General features: G+C 41.6%; 1 protein-coding gene across 2 annotated transcripts in view; it reads right to left on the bottom strand.

Moving 5' to 3' along the window:
- Positions 1-16,051: 16,051 nt before the first annotated feature.
- slc27a6 (solute carrier family 27 member 6) overlaps positions 16,052-27,024 on the bottom strand; it is a 45,374-nt gene continuing 34,401 nt past the window's right edge. For both annotated transcript variants that reach the window (XM_038733306.1, XM_038733305.1), the window contains 5 exons: positions 25,177-25,267; positions 24,874-25,072; positions 23,259-23,356; positions 22,870-23,000; positions 16,052-18,692 (listed from right to left, as the gene is read on the bottom strand). In XM_038733306.1, the coding sequence (XP_038589234.1) occupies positions 18,516-18,692; positions 22,870-23,000; positions 23,259-23,356; positions 24,874-25,072; positions 25,177-25,267 (696 nt within the window). In that variant the 3' untranslated portion in view covers positions 16,052-18,515. The remainder of the gene's footprint in view (positions 18,693-22,869; positions 23,001-23,258; positions 23,357-24,873; positions 25,073-25,176; positions 25,268-27,024) is intronic.

Here is a 27,024-nt window from a genome sequence, read left to right on the forward strand (position 1 = left end):
TGCAGGGTTACTTGTGGTTTCTAGAGTCTCCAAAAGTAGACTAGGAGCCAGAGCATTCAGCTATCAAGCTCCTCTCCTGTGGAACCAGGTTCCAGTTTGGGTTCAGGAGGCAGACACCATCTCCACATTTAAGAGTGGGCTTAAGACTTTCCTCTTTGATAAAGCTTATAGTTAGGGCTGGCTCTGGTGAGTCCTGGACCGTTAATCAGAAGGTCGGCGGTTCAATCCCTGGCTCCCCCCTGTTGCGTGCCGAAGTGTCCTTGGGCAAGATACTGAACCCCGAATTGCCCCTGGTGGCTATTCCGCCAGTGTATGAGTGAGTGTGAATGTTAGTTTCCGTTTGAGCACTTAGGCTCAGTGTATGAATGTGTGTGACTGGTGAATGCAGATGTAGTGTAAAAGCGCTTTGAGTGGTCGAAAAAAGACTAGAAAGGCGCTATACAAGTACAGAGCATTTACATTTACATAAGCCTAGACTGCCGGGGGATTTCCCATGATGCACTGAGCTCCTCTCTCCTCTTCTTTCTCTCCTTCTGTATGCAACTGCTGTTTATTTAATCACAGTTTTCCCACCTCACAACCTCATCCCATTATTGCATGTTACTAACACAACTTCTCCCCTTTCTGGTAGTCTTGTGCTTTCTCGTCCCTCTCCTCTCTCCTCCTATCACTTCCTGCAGGTGTTTCTGGCTCTAGAGCTGTGGAGTCTGGATCTGTGGCTGCGGGTCACCTGCTGCCCCCGTGTTCCTGCTCGACACCCTCTGCTACAACAACTATTGTTACTAGTCCTATTGTTATTATTGTTATTATAATCATTAACATTACGATTATCATTATTAACACTACTATAAATATCTGTACCATTTTTCATTCAGTCCATAGCAACATACCTTTACTGTCTGTACCTCTCTTTATATATTGTGTAGGCTGCCTCCCTCCCCCCTCTCTCCTTCCATCCATCTCTCTCTCTTTCTCTCTCTCTCTCTCTCTCTCTCTCCTTCACCCCAACCGGTCGAGGCAGATGGCCGCCCACCCTGAGCCATGGTTCTGCTCGAGGTTTCTGCCTCTTAAAAGGAAGTTTTTCCTTGCCTCTGTCGCCTAGTGCTTGTTCTTGGTGGGAACTGTTGGGTTTCTGTAAATATCATCACAGAGTACGGTCTAGACCTGCTCTTTTATGAAAAGCGCTCTGAGATAAGTGTTGTTGTGATTTGGTGTTATATAAATAAAATTGAATTGAAAACACTCATTAGTAGAAAGGCTTGATGTGACAAAACTATGCTAATGCAAGTCTTTGATAGAAGATGTTAAAACCATGAAAAACATGATGACGTTAGCCTTTATTACTTTCATAATTAACTTTCCCGAGAAGACCCACAATATGGGTTTCTGCCACTATCAGTGAGGGAGCCCAGGAGGAGCCACCTCCGGGTTTCCTCTGCTCTTTGGACACAAGAGTTGCCTTTCTCTTCGTATTACTTGTCAGTAGACTTATTTTCTTTTTCATAGCATCAACGCTCCGCTGGATGCTGGATATGTGGCGGTGACTGTGTCCGCTATTTTAGCCCACTCTCTATTTTTAATCTCTCGAGTTAAGTGTTATGTGAATTTGGAATTCTTGACAGAGGTTACCAATACCTCTTGAAGGTCATGAAGTTCAATGTTAGTTGTTATTTCTGCTCCATTTTTCAGTGTATGTTTCATTAAAAAAAAACTACTAAAAAACAACAGTTATAAGGTATTTAGCTTGGCGTAACAGACATTAAAGTTGATAAGCGATGTTGGATTTAGGATTTCCTAAATTGAGATAAGAAAGGATGAAGTAAGCTAAGATATGATTTGCTTCTGTAATACCAAATTGAAAAAATCTTAACTTAAGACTTAAGATAGGAACTTTCAGAAATACGGCCCCAGGTCTGTGGACTTGGCTGCTGGCGCTGGGCCTCAAGCCCTTTTGGACAGCAGAGCTTGTAGTGCAGCGGAGTTGTGAGAGGAGTTTTTTCCTGGGGACAGAGGAGTTTGAAAAATCAGCAGGTGGGGGGTTGATATTCACAAAAGCTGGGAGGATTTTCACTTGCTAGACAAGAGGTCTGGTGGAAGGAAACATTAGCACAAGCACTCTCCTCACAGATGGCTTCCTCTGATTGAGACCGCTGATACTGATGATCATGATGCAGTTAATATGCCATGGATCCTCATTATGGACAGGAATTGATATACCAAGCAGCAAGGAAAGTTGAAAAGTGTGTACACAGACAGTCTGGTCATTCTCATGTGGGGTGCTTACAAAGCGGCTTGCAGAGGAAGCAGCAAGGGTAGACGGGCATAGGAGCTTAAAAAAGGTGCCTTGCATTACATTGGCCAATGAATGCTATGAGGGGAATCAGGTGAGCTGATTTAGATGGGAATGTAAGCTGATCTTGATTTTGTTGCGTGCCTGAACTAATGCTATGCTCAATTTCTTGCCATGTATTGGAAGTGTAATTTGTTTATGCTTTGGGACTGCTAGCGTATTAAAGTATGACTTACATTTCCATCATCAGCTTGGTACAATATACCTTCTCTTCAAAACTGAGTCTAAATTTCTAAACTTTTTACTGTAATATAATAGAACAAAGCGCTTTCAGAAATAACCGGAAGCCAGATGCAAACATGTGACTATAAAGAGGCCCCTGAGCTGTTAATATATTGACCTATTGAACACACTGACCTCATAATACCATGTGAGACACAATTGCTCCACTTTTGCCCTACAAACTGAATTGCAGTAATTAGGTTTGGCTGTTTTGGTGGTAAATTAAATTAGGCCAAGGCAACCTTAGTGGCTTGATACACATGGAATAACTTGACACTGTAGCAAAGGCCGTGGGCCAAAGGTAAAATGAATTATAATGTTTTTACAGCTTTTGTACAAAGTAGCTGAATCAGAATCAGCTTTATTGCCAGGTGTACACATATGAAGAATTTGACTCAGGATTGTACATTGCTCATGATGTGCTTACTCGTACAAAAATACCATAACACAATAATAAAATAATAACAAAAATAAAATCAGACACAAACTACAGTATAGACAACACTAATATACACACTATGAACTAAACAATATAGACATATTGACAAATAGTGCAGTGATCAGAGTGCAAAGGATGCAAGAGTAAACTATTATTCTCATATCTACATGTTGAAGGTAGATATGATATACAGATACACATACATGTACATACACTCACCTAAAGGATTATTAGGAACACCATACTAATACTGTGTTTGACCCCCTTTCGCCTTCAGAACTGCCTTAATTCTACGTGGCATTGATTAAACAAGGTGCTGAAAGCATTCTTTAGAAATGTTGGCCCATATGGATAGGATAGCATCTGGGATGCACATCCAGGGCACGAAGCTCCCGTTCCACCACATCCCAAAGATGCTCTATTGGGTTGAGATCTGGTGACTGTGGGGGCCATTTTAGTACAGTGAACTCATTGTCATGTTCAAGAAACCAATTTGAAATGATTCGAGCTTTGTGACATGGTGCGTTATCCTGCTGGAAGTAGCCATCAGAGGACGGGTACATGGTGGCCATAAAGGGATGGACATGGTCAGAAACAATGCTCAGGTAGGCCGTGGCATTTAAACGATGCCCAGTTGGCACTAAGGGGCCTAAAGTGTGCCAAGAAAACATCCCCCACACCATTACACCACCACCACCAGCCTGCACAGTGGTAACAAGGCATGATGGATCCATGTTCTCATTCTGTTTACGCCAAATTCTGACTCTACCATCTGAATGTCTCAACAGAAATCGAGACTCATTAGACCAGGCAACATTTTTCCAGTCTTCAACTGTCCAATTTTGGTGAGCTCTTGCAAATTGTAGCCTCTTTTTCCTATTTGTAGTGGAGATGAGTGGTACCCGGTGGGGTCTTCTGCTGTTGTAGCCCATCCGCCTCAAGGTTGTGCGTGTTGTGGCTTCACAAATGCTTTGCTGCATACCTCGGTTGTAACGAGTGGTTATTTCAGTCAAAGTTGCTCTTCTATCAGCTTGAATCAGTCGGCCCATTCTCCTCTGACCTCTAGCATCAACGAGGCATTTTCGCCCACAGGACTGCCGCATACTGGATGTGTTTCCCTTTTCACACCATTCTTTGTAAACCCTAGAAATGGTTGTGCGTGAAAATCCCAGTAACTGAGCAGATTGTGAAATACTCAGACCGGCCCGTCTGGCACCAACAACCATGCCACGCTCAAAATTGCTTAAATCACCTTTCTTTCCCATTCTGACATTCAGTTTGGAGTTCAAGACATTGTCTTGACCAGGACCACACCCCTAAATGCATTGAAGCAACTGCCATGTGATTGGTTGATTAGATAATTGCATTAATGAGAAATTGAACAGGTGTTCCTAATAATCCTTTAGGTGAGTGTATGTACACAGTGTGATGGAGCATAGTGCAAAGGATGCTGGAAAAAATAAATAAGACCTATGACCTTATGACTTGAGGTAGGTGTATTGGTATACAGTATATACAATATGACATAGTATGAACAGAAATGAATAAATCAATGAATGAATAAATAAATAATAAGTGGAAACCAGTAAACAGGGGCTTATTAGAGACAGAGTTACTGGGTTATTGCACAGGAATTGTTCCTGACACACTGAGTCAGAAATCAGCTGTTCATCAGAGTGATGGCTTGTGGGAAGAAACTGTTCCTGAGTCTGTTGGTTTTGGCGTACAGTGCTCTGTAGCACCTACCAGAGGGGAGAAGCTGGAACAGGTTGTGTCCGGGGTGAGATGGATCTGCAGTGATGTTTCCTGCCCGTTTCCTGACTCTGGAAATGTATAAGTCCTGAATGGAGGGCAGGTTGGCACCGATTATTTTTTCTGCAGTCCTGACTGTCCGTTGTAGTCTGTCCTTGTCCTTTTTGGTGGCAGATCCAAACCAGACAGTGATGGAGGTGCAGAGGACAGACTGGTGGCTGTGTAGAACTGAATCAGCAGGTCCTTAGGCAAGTTGAGCTTCCTGAGCTGACGCAGGAAGTACATCCTCTGCTGGGCCTTCTTGATGATAGTCAGTCAGTGTTGGGCTCCCACTTCATGTCCTGGGATATAGTGGAACCCAGAAACCTGAAGGATTCCACAGCAGACACAGGGCTGTTGAGTATGGTATTGGGGGGCTGAGCGGGGGGGCTCCTCCTGAAGTCCACGATCATCTCCACAGTTTTGAGCGTGTTAAGCTCCAGCTTGTTCTGACCGCACCAGAGAGCCAGCTGATCAACCTCCCGTCTGTAGGCCAACTCGTCACCGTCCCGGATGAGGCTGATGACCGTTGTGTCGTCAGCAAACTTCAGGAGTTTGACAAATGGGTCTCCTGAGGTGCAGTCGTTGGTGTAGAGGGAGAAGAGCAGTGGGGAGAGCACACACCCCTGGGGGGCGCCAGTGCTGATAGTCCGGGTGCTGGATGTGATGTTTGCCAGCCTCACCTGCTGACTCCTGTCAGTCAGGAAGTCTGTGATCCACAGGTGGAGGCTGGCACAGTGAGCTGGGTGAGTTTGTTGCTGAGGATGTCCGGGATGATAGTGTTGTCCACAAACAGGATCCTAGCATATGTCCCTGGAGAGTCGAGGTGTTTGATGCAGTCCCAAGTTGACAGCATCATCCACAGACCTGATAGCCCTGTAGGCAAACTGCAGGGGGTCCAGCAGGGGGCCTCTAATGTCCTTCAGGTGGGCCAACACCAGTCTTTCAAAGGACTTCATGACTACAGATGTCAGGGCGACAGGCCTGTAGTCATTCAGTCCAGAGATGGAGGTTTTTTTTGGGACCGGGATGACTGTGGAGCGTTTGAAGAAGGAGGGAACTTCACACAGCTTCAGTGATTTGTTGAAGATCTGAGTGAAGATGGGGGCCAGCTGGTCTGCACAGATTTTCAGGCAGCTTTGACCTCTTTGTGTCATTGTGTTCCTGGCCTGGTTTCTGTCCCCACTTCTGAAGGCGTCCTCCTTGGTCTGACGAAGCTGCCTGAGTTTCGCTGTGAACCAGGGTTTTTGGTTGTTGTATATGCGAAAGGTTTTTGTCTGCACACACATGTCCTCACAAAAACTGATGTAAGATGTCACAATGTCAGTTAGTTCGTCCAGGTCTGTGGCTGCAGCCTCAAAAACACTCCAGTCAGTACAGTCAAAGCAGGCCTGTAACTCCAGCTTTGACTCGTTGGTCCATCTTTTCACAGTCTTTACAACAGGTTTAGCAGATTTCAGTTTTTGCCTGTGTGGCGGGAGAAGATGAACCAGACAGTGATCAGAGAGTCCCAAGGCTGCACGGGGAACAGAGCGATAGGCGTCCTTTAATGTTGTGTAGCAGTGGTCCAGTGTGTTAGTATCCCTGGTGGGACACTTAATATGCTGTCTGTACTTTGGAAGTTCATGACTGAGGTTTGCTCTGTTGATGTCTCCAAGAACAATGAGCAGGGAGTCTGGATGTTTTTTCTCCACGTTAGTTATCTGGTCGGCCAGGTGTAGTACGCCTCACTAACACAGGCCTGAGGTGGAATGTAAACGGCAACCAGAACAAACGAGGAAAACTCCCGTGGTGAATAAAACGGTTTACAGTTTATAAATAATGTCTCTAGGTGAGGCCTGCATGATTTCTTCAACACTGTGACATCTGTGCACCAACCTTCGTTTATATAGAGTCTACCTCCCCTTGTTTTTCCCATGAGCTCCCTTTCGCGATCAGCGCGGATGAGATTAAATCCCGATAGGTGAAGTGCGCTGTCCGGGATGCGCTCGATGAGCCAGGATTCGGTGAAACAGAGGGCAGCAGATTTGCAGAAGTCCAAGTTAGTTCTGTTGAGGAGCAGCAATTTGTCCATTTTGTTGGCCAGAGAGCGGACATTCGCCAGGTGGATTGAAGGGAGCGCAGTGCGAACTCCCCACTGTCTCAGCTTAACCAGCGCGCCTGCACTTTTTCCCCTGCACTGTTTCCGTAGGATCCCATACAGAGCTGCTGCTCCTCCAACTAATAACTCCGGGAAAGTTCCAGGGTCAATAAGGAGCGGTTGAATAGTATGAGTAGTTGAAAGTCCAATGTTTAAGAGCTCTTCTATGGTAAAAGTTACCAGAGAGGGACGGCAGAAAACAGCGTTAATTAACAAAAACACAAGCAGCACTACGGAGCATAATCCCGAGGCGGCCGTCTGTGGCGCCATCTTGGCTCAGTAAATAGCAGAACACAAGCCATTGAGTTCAAGCTTTTCATTGTCTCCCTCCCCTCTCTCTCTCCTTACATCCCTCTCTTTTTCTCTCTATTCCTCTCCTGCTCTCTCTCTCTCTCTCTCTCCCTCTCTCTCTCCTTCACCCCCAACCGGTCGAGGCAGATGGCCGCCCACCCTGAGCCATGGTTCTGCTCGAGGTTTCTGCCTCTTAAAAGGAAGTTTTTCCTTGCCTCTGTCGCCTAGTGCTGCTCTTGGTGGGAACTGTTGGGCTTCTGTAAATAACATCACAGAGTATGGTCTAGACCTGCTCTTTTATGAAAAGCGCTGTGAGATAACTGTTGTTGTGATTTGGCGCTATATAAATAAAATTGAATTGAATTGAATTGAATTGTCAATAACTGAATGTCATGTGAACAGAATATGCCCCTCCAGGTTGAACATATATCACAACAACCACAAACAAAAGAGGACCCGAACAGGGAACAAATAAATAAGAAACTTAAGCAGTCGCGGCCACCCCAAGTACAGAGGGGGGTAACGGCAGATGAAGCCAGGTTCAACCTATAAAGCTTGGTGAAGGTTGAATGTGCCACAACCCTCGAAGGGGGATCAGCCCCTACCTGGACAGTGGCTGAAGGGGGTGCAGACAGAGTGCTCTGACAACCAGCTAGAGGTCCTACGAAGGCAGCAGACTTGTCCGAGGTGGACGACTTTGTCTCACCCCCCTTAAAATCTGAGCTACCAGGGGATGTGCTCACGGGGATAACCCATCATACTTCACATAAACAGTAGAAATTGCTGCCAGGCAACCCTAATGGTAGACTCGTCCCAGGGAAAAACGGTGCTGGATAAAGGACAGAGTCACAGGGATGCCACAAGTTAAAGGATTATCCCCCCCAGCTTGACACCATTCCTGAAACACCCTCCACGTGCCGCTATACTGTAGCTGTGTGGACGGGGTCCGTAAAGCCTGCAAGGAGTTCACCATGTCGCCATCGATACCAAGTGCGTGCAAAATCTGCCGCTCAAGGGCCAAACATGAAGCTTCAGGGTCCAAGGTTCCGCGTGCCAGATCTTGCCCTGCACCTGGGACAGCATATCCCGTCTGACTAGAAGCTGCCATGGGCTGTCCTCCAGCATCTTGTGGACCTCCACCATCCACGGTCTCTGTGGCCTACTCGGCGCCACCAGGAGCACCTGTGCGCATAGCAGCCTCACCCTCTTGAGGAAAACCGGCAGAAGAGGAAGTGGGGGAAATGCATATAGCCTGACAGGAGGCCACAAAAGACACAGGGCATCTGTCCCTGGTACCACATCCAGATTATCTGAGGCAGTAAGAGACACAGCATTAGGATGTGGAGGCAAACATGGAGGAGGCCGGTGTGGCATATCCAAAAGGTGGTGGTGGTGTTGCAGCCATGCATTTGATGGTCTTACACATATCCTCCCACTGCCTCTGCATAAAACAACTACACAGGTAGAAAGAAATACACAGACCTCAATAAGCAAACTTTCAACCTGAATGTAATAATAGTCCAACAGGCGGCAATAGCGCACCCACAGGGTGGCTGTTCTACAAGTGTGTGAATGTTAGTTTCTGTTTGAGCACTTAAGCTCAGTGTATGAATGGTGGATGTTGTGTAAAAGTGCTTTGAGTGGTCAAAAAGACTAGAAAGGTGCTATACAAATACAGAGCATTTACAACACCTACTGCCAGTTAGAAAAAGAGTGTTGTTCAACAATACATGGTTACAAGTTCACTGAATGAAATAAAACATCTGACTGTATGATTATTGTCACAATTAATGAGAGCTTATTAATCTACTGAGGCAGAAAACTATACTGATCAATGTAGAGGCAACAAGATAGGGATCAATTAACAATAAATGAAATGGTATGTGGTATGGTAGACAAAATCATATCAAAGAAGAGGAAGACATCTGTTGGCTACCTTTTTAAAAAAATAAATCTTACACAATGTACAGGTGTATGACAATATACAGCTTGGACAGGGGATACAACAAAGTAAAAGTTTTTAAAACTTATCATTAGATTAACTAGACTAGATACGTCAAAGATATCACCAATGTCTGCCCAGTTAGTGATGTTTTCAGTCAGGATGCTTTCTAATGCTCCTCTGTAAAAGCTGACAAGAACTTGGTACGGGAATTTGGCTTTCTTAAGCTTCCTCAATAAATATAGTAATTTTTTAGCTTTCTTCACCAGCGTGGAGATGTGAGACGACCATGTCAGGTTCTCCGTGATGCTGATTCCCAGGAACCTGAAACCTGAGTACTTGAGTGGAAAAGGCGTGTCCACCAATCCAAACTGTCTAGGGTCTGTTTGTGAGGAAATCCAGTTGCAGAGTGTGGGGATCACTTTCATGGGGAGATTGTGTTGAATGCTGAGCTGAAATCCACAAACAGCATTCTGATGTAGAAGTTATTTTTCTCAAGGTGTGTGAGGGCTGAGTGGAGGGCAGTGGAGATGGCATCCTCTGTGGATCTGTTGGTTCTGAAAGCAATTGGTGAGGGTCCAGGCTGGCTGGGATGTTGTTCTTTATGTGCCGAAGAGCTTTCTCAAAGCACATCCTTTAAAATAGTTGATAGCTCTTTATATTTGATTCGACAACAGTGGACTGGACCTCAAATAAAATACGGGTGCTGGTCATATTATTAGAAAATCATCAAAAAGTTGATTTATTTCAGTAATTCCATTCACAAAGTGAAACTTGTATAATGTATACATTCATTCCACACAGACTGAGCTATTTCAAGTGTTCATTCCTTTTAATTGTGATGATTAAAACTGACAACTAACGAAAACCCCAAAATCAGTATCTCCAAAAATTAGAATATTACTTAAGACCAATACAAAAAAAAGGATTTTTAGAAATGTTGGCCAACTGAAAAGTATGAACATGAAAAGTATGAGCATGTACAGCACTCAATACTTAGGTGGGGCACCCTTTGCCAGAATTACTGCAGCACTCCGGCGTGGCAGTGCCACAGACTGATGGACTCATTCTGTGGCACTGCTCAGGTGTTATACGAGAGCCCAGGTTGCTCTGATAGTGGCCTTCAGCTCTTCTGCATTGTTGGGTCTGGCGTATCGCATCTTCCTCTTCACAATACCCCATAGATTTTCTATAGGGTTAAGGTCAGGCCAGTTTGCTGGCCAAAAGAACAGGGATACCATGGTCCTTAAACCAGGTACTGGTAGCTTTGGCACTGTGTGCAGGTGCCAAGTCCTGTTGGAAAATGAAATCTGCATCTCCATAAAGTTGGTCAGCAGCAGGAAGCATGAAGTGCTCTAAAACTTCCTGGTAGACGGCTGCGTTGACCTTGGACCTCAGAAAACACAGTGGACCAACACCAGCAGATGACATGGCACCCCAAACCATCACTGACTGTGGAAACGTTACACTGGACTTCAAGCAACGTGGATTCTGTGCCTCTCCTCTCTTCCTCCAGACTCTGGGACCTTGATTTCCAAAGGAAATGCAAAATTTACTTTCATCAGAGAACATAACTTTGGACCACTCAGCAGCAGTCCAGTCCTTTTTGTCTTTAGCCCAGGCGAGACGCTTCTGACGCTGTGTCTTGTTCAAGAGTGGCTTGACACAAGGAATGCGACAGCTGAAACCCATGTCTTGCATACGTCTGTGCGTGGTGGTTCTTGAAGCACTGACTCCAGCTGCAGTCCGCTCTTTGTGAATCTCCCCCACATTTTTGAATGGCTTTTGTTTCACAATCCTCTCCAGGGTGCGGTTATCCCTATTGCTTGTACACTTTTTTCTACCACATCTTTTCCTTCCCTTGGCCTCTCTATTAATGTGCTTGGACACAGAGCTCTGTGAACAGCCAGCCTCTTTAGCAATGACCTTTTGTGACTTGCCCTCCTTGTGCAAGGTGTCAATGGTCGTCTTTTGGACAGCTGTCAAGTCAGCAGTCTTCCCCATGATTGTGTAGCCTACAGAACTAGACTGAGAGACCATTTAAAGGCCTTTGCATGTGTTTTGAGTTAATTAGCTGATTAGAGTGTGGCACCAGGTGTCTTCAATATTGAACCTTTTCACAATATTCAAATTTTCTGAGATACTGATTTTGGGGTTTTCATTAGTTGTCAGTTATAATCATCAAAATTAAAAGGAATGAACACTTGAAATATATCAGTCTGTGTGGAATGAATGTATACATTATACAAGTTTCACTTTTTGAATGGAATTACTGAAATAAATCAACTTTTTGATGATATTCTAATTATATGACCAGCACCTGTATATTTACAAGGAAAACAGTGGTGTGCCAGGACTTTTTGGTCATTAAGCACCCTCTGTTGGTGTTTTAGAGGCATTTCATGTCCATTCAAAATCATAGAAGTTAAAAGCATTACTTTTACAGTGTATCTCAAGAGCGCAGTGGTAATGGGCTTGCCCTTCAGATTCAAAGGTTGATGAGATAAGACATAACTTTATTAATCCCTCGTAGGAGAAATTTCGGTTGACATAGCAGCACAAAGGAATATAAAAGAACAGATGCCGTATTGTAGAACATTCAGCATAGATGTATACATAAATATAAACTGAAAGCACATTATATGCGATCAATATACAATTAACATTCAGTGTAGAAGTATTAACACACTATTTACACTATATAATCAATAATAATTTTTTACAACCATTTACCACCAGATAAATGTCTGAAATATAATCAGGAACATCCGTCAGTTGGGTGCTGATGGCTGATGGCACAAAAGAGCCTCCAAAGCGCTTTGAGGCTTGGGGCTGGATGACTTTTTGGCTGAAGGTGCTCCTGAGCTGCCTCAGCTCAGCATAGAGAGGATGAGAGGAGTTCTCCATGATGGTTTTCAGCTTCCCTCTCATCTTCCTGTCAGTCACTGTCTGAACACTGTCCAGTTCCATCTCACCACTGAGCTGGCCTTCCTCACCAGCTCGCCCAGTTTGTTGGCGCCACAAGTCCCGATGCCACCTCCCCAGCACACCACAGTGAAGAAGATGACACTGGCCACTACAGACTGGTAGAATATCCGTAGCAGCCTGGTGCACACATTGAAGGACCTGATCCTCCTCAGGAAGAACAGCCTCCTCTGTCTTTTCCTGTAAAAGGGCTCGGTGTTGTCTGTCCAGTCCAGTTTATTGTTGAGTTCACCCCAGGAACTTGTAGTTGTCCACCATCTCTACTCCCTCACCCCTTATTAAAACAGGGGTGTGGGGCTGTGTCTGAAGTCCACCAGCTCCTTGGTTTTTCCTGTGTTGAGCTGGAGGTGGTTGCTGTCACACCATCCAATGAAGCTCTCAATCAGGTCTCTGTACTCCTCCTCGCTGTCATCTCTGAAACAGCCGGCGATGGAGGAGTCGCCTGAGATCTTATTGAGGTGGCTCGATGGATCAAATCCCATTCACGGCATGTTGAACTGAAGAAATATTTCTGAAAATGCATGCATTGATGATGCAAAACTTGCTAAACTTTGCTCGCACACCAGGCAGGCCGACAACCAACAGCAAGTTGGCCGTTTTGGATTTAATAGTCATACTTGGCGAATTACATACTCCGGAGTTTAATGAACTCCTCCTAGAGAATTAGTCCGATCGACTTTGATGATTACTCATTGATGATTACACAATGTACAAATGAGTTTTGGTCGACCGGAGGTGCCCGTGGCATGTATTCAAATATCAATGATTTGTCACGAAACAGGAAGTTGCTATAACTTAAGTGTAAATGCTCACATCTGTACCAAATTTGACACGTGTGATAACAGTCCTACCTTGAAAACAGCCAACATTCACTCAAAGTCATACCGCCATGCGTCATACTGTAATATGTTGGCAATATCAACTTCAAAACTGCCCCAGAAAACCCATAACACAGTGATGATGCTATGTTGTGAAGCTTGTGTGAGTTTTCGGTCCGTGGTGGCAAAGTTCCACACTTCGCCAAGACACAGGAAGGTTTAGTATCTGTATCTCAGTATTGTAAACTGCTGCCAGTTGCATATATTCACCTCCATAAGCACAAAAAAGTTGCCACAATGTAGCTACCTGTCATTTCTCTCTCAAAATTCCATTTTTCCCCTCAGTGGTTTAGATTTACCCCTTAACTGATCCATCCATCCATCCATCGTCAACCGCTTATCCTGCATACAGGGTCGCGGGGGGCTGGAGCCTATCCCAGCTGACATTGGGCGAAAGGTGGGGTACACCCTGGACAGGTCGCCAATCCATCGTTACAGTCAAGCTCCCATTGACTCCAGCAGAAACTATTCCTTCTCTCTCCCAACTCGCAAAATCCTCTTTCCTGTCTCAAGTGTAGACACATGCTATATATTGTCATGCACAGCTGCTCAAGCTCTAACTAAAAATACCAAAATGACATCTGAAAAGACAAATGCACTTTACCATCAACAATACTTAAAATTGTTGAGGAGGGTCATTCAATAGCATAGAGGTAGAGTGTTTGTCCTTATAGTACCACTTCTGGTGCCAGACATGTTCCAGATAAGAGATCAACTCTATAAAAATACCGTCTACTGACCAATCAGTTCTCTTGGAAAATTACCACCTGTGGACGATCCCGCAGACTACTTTAAAGGCTGCTTTTCTGTTTGTTGCGGTGATGCAAATAAAATTTTGTATAGCAATATCATCCTACAGAGACTGATTGAAGTAGGCTACAAGGCCTTGTAGGTTTTTAAGATGTGACAGTAGTCTAAGCCTACCTACCGCTTTGAATGGATTTTATATTTTTTATTGCTCCCAAGTCCGTTTCAAACAGCCTGTTGCATCTGTTAAAATAAATGGGTTTCATTTTTCTTATGTGAGGCTGAATATTATGAGCATAGCATATAGTTTGTTAGGCCTATTGAAATTAAGTTTAATATGAATTTTATTTTATTATATATTTATTTTAGGTTAGTATGTATCTGGTATTATAGAGACTGGTCAAGTCTCTTTTGACTTTTGCGTAGTGGGACAAGCCTTTAGGTAATGTGGGAGAGTTTTCAGTAGCCTAAATCTTTCACCAATATTTGAGCACATTTTATGGCATGAATGGATTTTTCGTTTCGTTGCTTTATGAAGTTAATTTAGAACAATGTTTGGAACATTTGTGTTAAATAGGCTACATTAATGTAATTTTTGAAGTGACTAGAAGTTATTAAAAGGGAGTCTGAACGACCACTTATTCAGTGCCCGAGTCTTTTAAAGTGGAAACGCCGACACAGCTCAAAGACTCACTCACACTGTCTGCGATTTTCTGCATTTCTGCAGCTGTACTACTTTGACTATGTCTATTTACTACTACTACAGTTTGCTCTTTGTTTGTAAAATATGACGCTCTGCTTCCAGTAGACTTGTCCATGTTTGCGATTGGTCATCTGCCTCTAACACCGCCTCTTTTATGTAAACACGCTCATGGCTGGATTGGGAAACCCTGGGTTAACTTACCTAGCTGATAACCAGCTTCATGTGACCACTTATCACAATCTCGATTGTTAGTTAGTGAAGCCAGATAATGAAAAGATATCCTGGGTATGTTGAACTTGCTTTGTGGTTACAGGCCCCAGGTGACAGGTGAACTACTTGAGTTGATGACAACTCGTAACATTACATAATGCTCAACAGGGCTGTCTCAGGCTTTTGAAACATCAAGTGCTTAGCTCAGCCCATTCATTTTCATGCTTTCACCTGTGTGTCGAGGTGTGAGACATTCATGTTGCAGATTGTAAAGCTTTGCCGGTGCAGCTGTGAATTTGCTACGCGCTTCGGACACTGCATTAAGGTGTTATACGTCACTTCCTGTGTCCTCTTTGTGGCGCTGCAGAGCACCTGCCGCTACGACTACAGGTGGTTATTGGTGTGTAGATGTGTTCAGGGCGGAAAAGTTATGAGGCACGCACAGATTGGTACAGATTTGAGCATGTACAGTTAAGTTACGATGACTTCCTGTTTCACGGCTAAACTTCGCCACCACGCCAAGGATACGCTGTTAAAGGAAAACTTACAGGCTTTACAACATGACATCATCAATGTGTTTTGAAGTACATATAGCCAACTTGCAAGAAGTAGTTCATCACAGCGTAAACACAGTCACTTCCTGTTGTCAGCAGGTGGCCCTGTGACTACGGGTGAATTTGGGTTGTAGATATGTTCAGGGCGGGACTCTTATCAAACATGTAGTTTGGTGCGGATGTGAGCATGCAAGTTACAACAACTTCCTGTTTCATGGCGAATCATCTATTTTGGATGCCACGCCACGGGCACGCCATTTCTCGAAAACCCCATTTGTACAACTTTTAATAATCTGTGGGATTAGACTCAGCAGTGAAAATCTGAAGTCGGTCAGACTAATTCTCTAGGAGTTTGTTAAAGTACCGAGTGTGTAAATCATCCAAAAATGACCATAAAACTCATAATGGCCGACTTCCTGTTGGATTTAGGGCATCGCTCCAAGAGGCTTTTTAGTACGTCTGGACATGATAAATTTCATACATGTAGGTGTAACGTGCCACGGACGTTGCTTCGTTAAAGGTCATTTCCTGTTGCCAGCAGGTGGCACTATGACTGTGAAGAATGTCGGCATGTACATGTGTTCAGGGCGGGACTCTTATTAAACATCTAACATTTGGTACAGATATGAGCATGTACAGTCAAGTTACAACAACTTCCTGCTAGGAGTAGTACATTACAACATAAAAACGTGAAGAGAACTAAAACAGAAAAACATAGAATGGTTCTACAGTTTCTAATAATAACTAAAACAGAATTTTCACAGCACTAAAAAACAAATGGGAAAAACTTTTGATATACTTGATCTTGGCAGTATGGGGACTTTATTTTCAAATCAGTCAAGACAGTCAAGACAATATATGGTTATTTTTATTTCCTAAATACAAAATATGAACTGAACAAACATACAGTGTGTGCTGTGATTGGTAGATATAATGTGGGAAATTGTGGATTCAAATCTGATTGGCTACAGTAAAATCAGTGAAAACTAAATATCTGGATAAATGTTGATCAAATTAACATTTGACAAAGTGCCAGGTAAGCTGCAAAAACACATCTGTGAACCATTTCTTTTGTTTGTTACAAAAGTTACAATCCACATTTGATCAATCATTTCTTAAGCTATTAAACTGAATCCCTTAAAGTTAATCAATCAATAAATCAATTTATCAGTGAGTACTGATGTATTTAAGGCACTTTAATGGGAATTTAGGGGAACTATCAGTGTACAATTTAATGGAAAAATATATTATATTAAAGGTATTTGAATGGATTATCTGCACAGTTTAAGGTTGCTACATTAATTATTATAAATGTATTCATTATTTTAGTCCCAATTAGGGTATTGTATAGACCTATTAAAACCTATAAAAATATAATTCATTTGTACCTGAAAATATTTTAGACCCTTAATAAAAACCAAATCCCCAACCTGAATAACACCTTTAACTGATTATTAATGGATTAAAGGTTCAGTGTGTAATATTTCTGAGGATTTATTGACAGTGCAATATAATAACTATGTTTTCAGTGGTGTATAAAGACCTTACATAATGAACCGTGTTATTACCTTAGAATGAGCCATTTATATCTACTTAACTGCAGGTTCCCCTTACATGGAGGTCGCCATGTTTCTACAGTGGCCGAAAACAGACAAACTGCTCTCCAGAGCGTGTTTACTATGTAATTCCGGCAATGCAGATGCCTGTAATAATAATATACAGTCTCTGAGTAGTCATCTGGTTTATAAGAAGTAAGAAGAGAAGTGCAATTTGGACAAATGGAGGAGCACACCTATTATTTAGCACGTGCAAAACATGATGAAGCCAGGCGAAGTCGGGACAGATACAGACAGATGACGGCAGAAATAAAGGATATATTCATTGTGAATTTTCCCAGATAGAAGGCACTGATGCTGGACAAATATTTTCAAAGCGGAGCTGAAGTTCCCTGTTTTCTGCTGGACAGGTAATTAAGTTAGTCCACCTTTAGCGATGCAAATGAAAACTGTTGTTTAATAGCTTTAGATAGAAGCTGGGCATAATCACTGAGAGAAGTGACATGTTTCACCTGTCAATGTTGTGAAATATATAGCTGGATTATAATTTCATTAACTGTTCTCCAGTGTGTGTCATGGCTTTGCTACATCAACTTACGAGAAATGTGCCACTTGCGTTCGTGAGACAATCAGCTGATTAATAGGCAATAAAGCCTACAGAATGGAAGCTCAGATGAGACAGCTTAACTTTTACTGCCCTACAAAAAACATTTAGTTGGATTGTAATTTTTTAAATTATTCTTCAACACTGTGTTGGCCTCGCTACGTGGACAGAAAAGTACCGGTTACATTCGTGAGACAATCAGCTCACGAATCACTGTCATTGGCAATAAAATAGTACAGCATGGAAGTTCCGATCAGCCAATTTAACTTCACATTTTACTGTTCTAGTGGAAAACACTTTACAGCTGACAGCGTTATGATAACCGTGTGGAGAGGAGCCTTGACAATGCTTTCATAAATGTGGTTTATAAAGGTGCAGAAACAGTGAGTTTAAATTTTTTGTCAGTGGTCATACTAGATAAAATAGTTTTTGAGATGTTCTTCATTTACTTAGACCAGATTATAGGAACATAACATGCAACATCATATAGCACTTAATTTTTTGATGTTGCTGTTGTTTGACGGACAATTAATGATAATATTCGCAATAACATATGGTTTTATTGAATAATTAGGTAAATATAATTTCTTAATATATCTATCTAAACAAATCTATCTAATTTCTCGACTGGCTACTCTCTTTTGTCCTGTGTCGGCCACTGTAGCTATTTTATGTGCTTAGATAGAGGAGGGGGGGCGGTGAGTGAGGAGTATTTTTACAATTCATTGCAATTCACAACCCTCACCACTAGACGTCAATGGAAATTATACACTCATCTGTTAAGGGCTTTTAAATAAGGTGTTTCATTTTTTCAAATTAATGGACAAATGAAGGGATTTCTGGTTACCATAACAACTACCTTGTTTCAGGGGAAGCTTTTGATGTGTTGAAGGGTAAATTAAGCATTAAAAAATTTAAGGAGTTGTTTCACTGTGAAACACTCCGGTTCATATTGTTGATCTAATCTAAGGCATATTACTGTTCACGTGTCCAGGTAAATAATTCTACATGATTGTCAGCTCACTGGTTTCTATTAAATATAAAATACTGCAATAAGCAGAGCTAATTTCTGTCCCTCTTTTCGCTGTGTTGTGCGCTGTCATTTATAGCTTGCGTTCTCCGGAGACAATGCTCAGGTAGATACTGTCTGTTAGAGAAATGTAGCTCTTCTGCTCGTAGTCCAACACATAGAGAGGATCAGAAATTGTTGAAGGGTTGAAGCCGCTCTGCACCAGCTGGAACTTCTGCTGCTTGAAGGTGCTTGTCATTTCCATGAACTCCTGAGGGGAAAACACAGTTAGTGTAATCAGTGTCATTTCAGCTTTAATATTTATCAGATTTAATATGAAATATTTAACTGTCTAATGTTTTGGATTTAGGTCAGAACTAAAGTGATAAAATGTACAGTAGATATTGCAGGGGATCATTGCTGACAAGCTCACAATTGTGTATGCCATTACACTAGGCTCAGCTGCTACGGACACATTGACTGCATTAGAGCCGAGACGATTAGTTGATGAGTTGATCCGTCCGTTCCTCGCTCGGGAGGTCCAGGCTCTTGTCTCTCTATCTCGCGCCTGCACTTGTTGCCGCTCACTCCTGGCTGATGTTTCAACCAACAAAGTACTCCTACACTACAACGTTCCTCTGCTCCCTGCACTGGCTACTGGTGGTTGCTCGAATCCCAATCAAGAAATTGGTCCTTGTCTACCATGCTGTGAATTGTTCATGATGTGCTTGAATGATTCTTGCAGTTTGGGGGTTGTATCCAAATAGTTGAATGGTTTGGATAAAAGTATCAGCTAAATAAATGTAATGCTGCTGTCTGATGACTACACAGAAAAGTTCTGACATTCTACGAGTATTTGTATAGCACCTTTCTAGTCTTTTCGACCACTCAAAGCGCTTTTACACTACATCTGCATTCACCATTCACACACATTCATACACTGGCGGAAGGGGCAACCCGCTCTACCTCCTGAGCCACAGTCGCCCTATTATTATTATTGGTAATGTAATTCAATCATATAAAAATATATATTTTGATTTACATATTAATCTGTAGAAGAGGAAAAAATGTGAAGCAAACTGAGAGGCTAAACAACATACATTAAAGGTGTTCTGTGATTTGAGAGGAATGGACATTTCTGTTTGGTGTCTGGAGATTACCAAACAAGTGCAGATGCAAAAAACACAAAAAACACAAACAAAACCAAACTTGCGTTAAGGAAAATTGCAAACACACTGTGCTTGCCCAGGAAAGAAGGGTAAATGGCCAGTCCTATGACAGGTTGCTCTCTGCTTCCTAACCACAGCTGCGGCTACAGAAGGGCATCCTCACTACACAAAAACCCTGTAAGTGTAATGAAACTGAAACTGTCATCTCTTTGTATGGATACATTATTTTGTTTGGTTTGTAGATCTAGTATTATTCCAGACCAAGTTTTATTTGTTATTTGATTTAAAAAAGGCCCACAGATGTCAGGTACGGAAAACCCTTTTTTCTGTAAGGACTTATAAATCTGAAGCAACTTTTATCAATTACTGAAACATTCATGTATGAATGCACTGAATAAGAACAGTTTAAATGTGAAGGCAATTTTTCTATAAAACAAAAATTTATTTTAGTGTAGTGACGTTTCTTATTCCCATGGATGCACAATTGTGATAAACAATGGTGAGCTCAATAACAATAAGAAAGAAATATATTCCAGTTTAGCCACAACTGTGCAGTCCCACACAGCAGCATTATTCATTGCATTAACTCTCTCATTCATAATCCACAGGGCACTAGCAAAATATGGACACTAGATGGTGTAATACATATACTGACTAAGCATGACATGCTGTTGCAAGAGCACAGTGTTACAACACTGATTTCTGTCTCCTTTAGAATGTGTTGTTCCTCATCTCTTGTTTGTTCAGTCTGGTAAGACTTCGGACCAGTAGTTGCCAATATCAGTGCTCTCGGTTCATCCAAACACATGCACAAATGTCCTCTTTGAGCTCAAATTAGTCACAAACCATAAGCCAGTTGTTTCAAAGTGTCGGTGCACAGACTGAATCCTCATTTTATTTTTTTATTTTATCTTTATTTAACCAAAAAAGAAAACTAATTGAGATTAAAAATCTCTTTTCCAAGAGTGTCCTGGCCAAGACAGGCAGCAGCACACTTCACAAGTTTGCAGACATTAAAACATATAACATAAACGTAAAACATATAACAATTTATGATGGGAATAAATAGTGAGTTACAAGGTCATAAAATATCAAAATTTCAGATATATTTACCACAAGTGATAAACAACAAGGATCGTCCGAGTAATCATTCATAACATCTACAGCCAGTGTGTACAGCCTCCATGTCATTTAAAAGAACTTTCAAAGCAACCAGTGAAACCGGCTCCTGAAGATTCAGGACATTTTGCAGCTGATTCCAAGCGCAGGGGGACGCATACTTAAACGCTCCTTTTCCCAATTCAGTTCGGACTTGAGGGACAGACAGTAGTAATAAGTTTGTAGGTATGGGGGAAGCAGACCAAGAATAGCCTTGTAAATAAGAATGTGCCAATGATTAAGTCTACAGGTGGACAATGCAGACCAACCAACTCGCTCATACAAGGAGCAATGATGAGTAAGGGCTCTAAAGTTTGTGATGAACCTCAGAGCTCCGTGGTAAACAGTATCCAACAGTTTCAAGCTTTGAAAGGATGCATGCATGTATAAAACTTCGACATAGTCCATCACTGACATGAAAGTGGCAGCAACAAGTCTCCTTTTCAGTTTTTTCGCCAACTGCTGAATGTTAGGTTTAAAAGAGAAAGAATCATCAATTAGGATACAGAGATACTTCTATTGAGACACAGACTCAATCTCGGAGCCCTGAGAAGTAGTGGTGGGTGGAAGGTTCATTAACTGGCTGCCATCAAAAATATGCTATGAAAAAATCTGTATCATTGTATTTTTACAAAACACTGATGCGATGAGACACATCACTTGCAGCACATTACTGACTGAGAGCAGGCTTTAGAAGAAGTTTTATTTATATAGCGCCTTTCCAGAGCTCAAGGTCGCTTTACATGGTACATTTACACACTAACACACAACTTACAATCACATCTTTAGAATCTTAGGAGTAGTCTGGAATACTTTTAGCACTAAAATGGTTTGTGAGTTACTCTTTTAGGAGTTTCTCTGTAACTCAGCTACTAACAGAAATTCCTTTTAGCCTTAGAATGCTTTGTGAATATTATTTACTAATTTTAATGTAGACTTTTACTTAAACGTAAGTATTTCAGGAAGCTCAACCTGCCTAAGGACCTGCTGATCCAGTTCTACACAGCCATCATCCAGTCTGTCCTCTGCACCTCCATCACTGTTTGGTTTGGATCTACCACCAAAAAGGACAGGAGCAGACTACAACGGACAGTCAGGACTGCAGAAAAGATCATTGGTGCCAACCTGCCCTCCATTCAGGACTTATACATTTCCAGAGTCAGGAAACAGGCACGAAACATCACTGCAGATCTATCTCACCCGGGACACAACCTGTTCCAGCTTCTCCCCTCTGGTAAGCGCTACAGAGCACTGTACACCAAAACCAACAGACTCAGGAACAGTTTCTTCCCACAAGCCATCACTCTGATGAACAGCTGATTTCTGACTCACAGTGTCAGGAACAATTCCTGTGCAATAACCCAGTAACTCTGCCTCTAATCAGCCTACTGGTTTCCACTTATTATTTATTCATCATTCCCTATTTCAGTGCTGTTCATACTGTTATATTGTCATATTGTATAATCTGTATACCAAATCCACCTACCTCAAGTCATTACTCCTGCACAAAATACTTATTTATTCCAGCTATGCATGTATATCACATCCACCTCTGACATGTACATACTCCTGCATCCTATTGTGATTTTGTATTTTTGTATGAGTAAGCACATCATGAGCAATGCACAATCCAGAATCAAATTCCTCGTAAGTGTACACATACCTGCCAATAAAGCTGATTATGATTCTTTTTCTATTGTTTGTTCTGTTAAAGAACACTTTATAAAATCCACCTGTGTTTGCTGACATGTGTACAAAGTATTTCAGAATAAAAATACACATATTTGAGTATGAACAACAGTTTACAACTGGCTACTGTATGTACAATATGTAGTGTAACACTAAACATGCAAAAGACCTACTGATAAGATTATTGTAGTGTTTACGCTCACCATAGTGTTTCCCATTAAACACATCAATGTTCAATTGGTTTTTTTAAGACAGAACATTTTTTGAATTTTTGTAAGTGATTTGTGGGTTTTTGTGCTCTGTGCGAGTTTTGTATTTGTGTTTAGAGTGTTAAGAAAATGAGCCATGCTTTCAGAAAATGTATGTAAGCAATTGAGAAAAACTGTGATAAAAAACACTTGGTATGTCAGCCAGCATGTCTCTGTTTGTTACCTGAAGCCTTATGAACAGTGGACGAGCGTACGCTGGCAGATCCCTCACCACAGTGTGAAACAGTTTCTTCCCATTGAATGTGAGGCCTGGTCTTACAATCATGGCAGCCATTCCTGCTCTGCCCTCATGCCCTGTGGACAACATCCGTCATCACTCTCCAGCTCAGTGTTATTCATTGGTGGGATGTTCATTATTAGGAATGGTACTGACAACATGCATCCCAGCTTGGGCTCACTTAGCTGGACATGATTGCAATAATAAAGTTAATATATGTGGCACATTATTTAGGGAGGATTATTCTAAAACACCTATTTTATATAATTTTGTTGAGATGAGCAATATTTGGATAGCAAGGGTAGACATGCAAATACAAATACTCTTAAACATACCTGGTACTTCCACTCCATACACATTGACTTCTTGAATAAAATCCACAAGCCCAAGAGTCTCTGCTACCTCTGTCGTTGCTACATTTTCACCCTTCCACCTGAAATCAGGGGGAAATGATAGTGATTTCAGTTTCAATGGTGCAAGTATAGTAAGCTTTGCATAACACACAGTAGCTTCGGGACATAGCGCCTCTAACCTGGTAATACAGATCTTGGATTAATGCCTGCGTTCATCCCATTTACACCAAGTATTTAATCATTACTCTCTCTCATTTGAACATCATTGGGTCAGCATATTTTCTTTGCTTTGTTTTTGTTTGTAATCCTTTAGATGCCAGCCAGGGTAGAGAACACCTGTGGTTCCAGTTACTGGTTTATTAAAGACAAAAATATTGTCTGACATGTTAATAATGAAATCATGATGGAGAAACACTCAGCACTGTCTTCTGTATCACATCCAGTTCATGCTGGATCTTTTCCTGTGAATCCCCTGTGAGCAGGTGCACACAAGAGTTAATGACATAAAAGTGTCTGACAATTTATGTAACTTTTTACGAAACCAACATGTTACAGAGTGACTGACCACCTGTGAGGCGGTGAGAAAGTAGCAGGGTTAGAACTCTCTCAAGCTCGTTTTGTTCTTTCATTACATAACTACTTCTGTCACTTTTCATGTGTACAACTGAGAGGAACCCCAGTCTGTGCAAAAGTATTTGCCATTGTTTGCTTCAAGCATATGCACCTTAAGACCAACCTTTCTTTATTTGTTATTTGATTAGACAGGACACTAGAGGCTTAGATTGGACACTAGAGGCTTACCTTAAATCTCAGTTTATCATGTGAACGCACCTGCAGGATTTATCACAATCACAACTAGTTTGAAATTCCTCTTGAATTTCATTTTTACTTATAAAAGTAAAGAGCCATGAAACTAAGAACACTTCCAAATTACATAAGTTAACAATTTAGAAATATGCCTGCAATCATTCAGAAATTTCTGATGAAGTCCTGTCTCCTTTTAACATGTGTTACAGCAACTTAGTATTGCATTTTCATATGTGGGACTCACATGGACAGATTATCAAAACTGAGGCAGCAGAGTAATGATATGCTGATTTTTAGTACCTAGTATCACTAAAGCGCCAAAAACACTGAATCCAGAAGAAGGAGAACATCATTTAAAAGTTGTAACACCGCAAACAGCCATCCTCAACACTCTTTTGTGTACATTACATAACTTACATGCTAACGTAACGTGGTAAGATGACATTACATTACCTCTGTAGCTCAAATTTTTCTGGGTGATGACCCCCCACCCCCCCGTAATATGATGATAGTTATTATTATTAATAGTAATAATACTAATAATAATCATACATTTGTGTAGCCTATCATATTTAATAAATAAAATGTAGAGTGAAATGGAAGTTGTAAAAGACAAAGGTGATGATTCAAATAGATAGATGGCATAACAAGTTAGCAACAGCAAATGAGACAGCTGATAGAGTTTTGTTGTGGGTCAATAAAGGTAGAGGTTGTTTACTGTTGCAGCGTGTTTGGGTCCCCCAATGTTTCAAGATCCTAAAAACACTCGTAGAACCTGCAGTAGACATACCTGAAGGTGTCTCCTACTCTGTCTCTGAAACAGATAAAGCCCTCCTGGTCTTCAGCCATGAGGTCTCCTGTGTTAAAATAGGCGTCTCCCTTCATGAACACATTTCTCATCAGCTTCTTCTCAGTCAGCTGCTTGCTTCCAGCATAGCCAAAGAACGGGCTCATGGCACTCACTTTGGACAATAAAAGCCCTGTTTCACCTGAAGGAAAATACAGAAATACAAATACATTCCTGTAAAGTCAACTTTAAAAGAAATTCTAAAAACAAACTAAAAACAATTCATTTGTGGAGTTACACCCTTACCCCTCTCCACTCGCTGACAGAAACCATACTGATCTTTCAATGGTTCATCTTTCACCAAGTCATACTTTACAAGATCATACTTGAACAGGAGCTACAAAAAAAGTTAAAAGAAAAAAACATTACATTGGGCAGTGTCATTCAAATCTACACTAACTAATGGAATAATTTTACACTAACTGGAAAGGCAGACTTTGTTAAAGTTATTGATTGCAGCTGTGCTTTTCCTGCTAGTGCATGTCAAAATGTCTGATGTTAAAATGTTTAAGCAATTGTAAAATGTGATTTTGTTGTAGTGCTAGTAGCAGACCAAAAAATAAAACTACTTCCTGTATGTATCTAATCGATGAATGGCTGTCATGGAAAGTAGAGTATGAGAGATGCAGTTGAAAGCTCAAAAACAGAACTGCAGCATCAAGCCACCTTGGCCAACAGGAACAATACAAAGACGAGTGTTTCAACAGCCTTTGCATTAACAAAGACAAAACAGATGACACAAAAAAGGGCAGAGCTAATTCCACTCCAAACCCCAAAAGACTCTTCAGCTCGGGTGCCCCATCCACATCCTCAAAGACACTATGATGCTCAGAGGTGAGCATGGGAAGTTTTTTGCTGCTTAATCTCAGTATGATTCAACCCAGTTTAGAATTGTTGTGCAATGTAATCGGACCAAACAGCTGATCTTTCATGTTATATTCACTACATAATTCATTATTCATCAATCCTTTTCCCATCGCCTATTTGTGGCATAAACTTTATATGGACTATTCTGGACACTGTGAACTTCTTACGTATTTCGTATGTCTGAGCCACCTGGCAATTACTAGTAAAGCAGCCTGCTATAAGGAGAGGAAGTAATGTTGATTTAGAATTAGTAATGCAATCAAGTGGGAAACTTCAGGTCTGAGAAGCGAACGCGGTAGTCCCTTAAACCTGCATTCTATTGAATGGCCAGCGGGCGGCGACTCCTCTGGTTGCAAAAAGAATTCCAGTTCCATTTGAAATAATAATAAAATGACCCTACTTCTCACCTGATTTTATTACCTGAGAAAACACTTTCACAATGATTTTAAGGTCTCAATTGCTAGTTTTGTGTCTTCTTTAATACAGCGTGATGTTCATTTAGTAATTATGGCCCCATTTAGAGGAACATAGACCATAAAGCAGAGTAGGCTTCAGGGCGGGACTATCTGTGATTGACAAGTCGTTACATGGCGACCTGTCAATCAGGCTAAAGTGACTTGTATCCACTGCCCTGTGTAAATTTAACCAGCACGGCTGAAAAAGCATATTAGGAGTTGATTTTCTCTGGTGAGTACATTTTGTTTCAAGCCTGTTGTTCGCTAGACAAAATGATCATCCTGGTTAAAATGACAGTTAATGTGAATTACAGATGCACCTATCTAAGCAAGCTAGCTAGCTCCACACAGACCCGTTAGCTCCACAGTCTTTTCCAAATATGGTCACATCCAATGCCGCTGGTTGCAAAAAATCAACATGGTGGCGCCATAATGGCCAAACTTGAGGCTTCAAAATGGCAGTCCAAAAATCACAATGACTATGTCCATTTCTTTTACACAGTCTATGATTGCAATATAGCAGCCATGTGATGGTCTTGCCACAATCCTGTTTCATCCATCGTGACAAGACTTGTTAGAAGCATTATCTTTAAGTAAATGCGTTTACTAGTGATATACAGTCCCCACAAAGATTTTGGAACGGTAAGGCAAATTCCTTTGTTTTTGTTGTTCACTGAAGACATTTGGGTTTAAGATCAAAAGATGAGTATGAGAAGAGTTCAGAATTTCAGCTTTTATTTCCTGGTATTCACATCTAGTTGTGTTAAACAAC

Source organism: Micropterus salmoides, unplaced genomic scaffold (genome assembly GCF_014851395.1).
Source record: "Micropterus salmoides isolate LMB-PRFRI ecotype aquatic unplaced genomic scaffold, ASM1485139v1 Ms_hic_scaffold_20, whole genome shotgun sequence".
NCBI classification, from domain to species: Eukaryota; Metazoa; Chordata; class Actinopteri; order Centrarchiformes; family Centrarchidae; genus Micropterus; species Micropterus salmoides.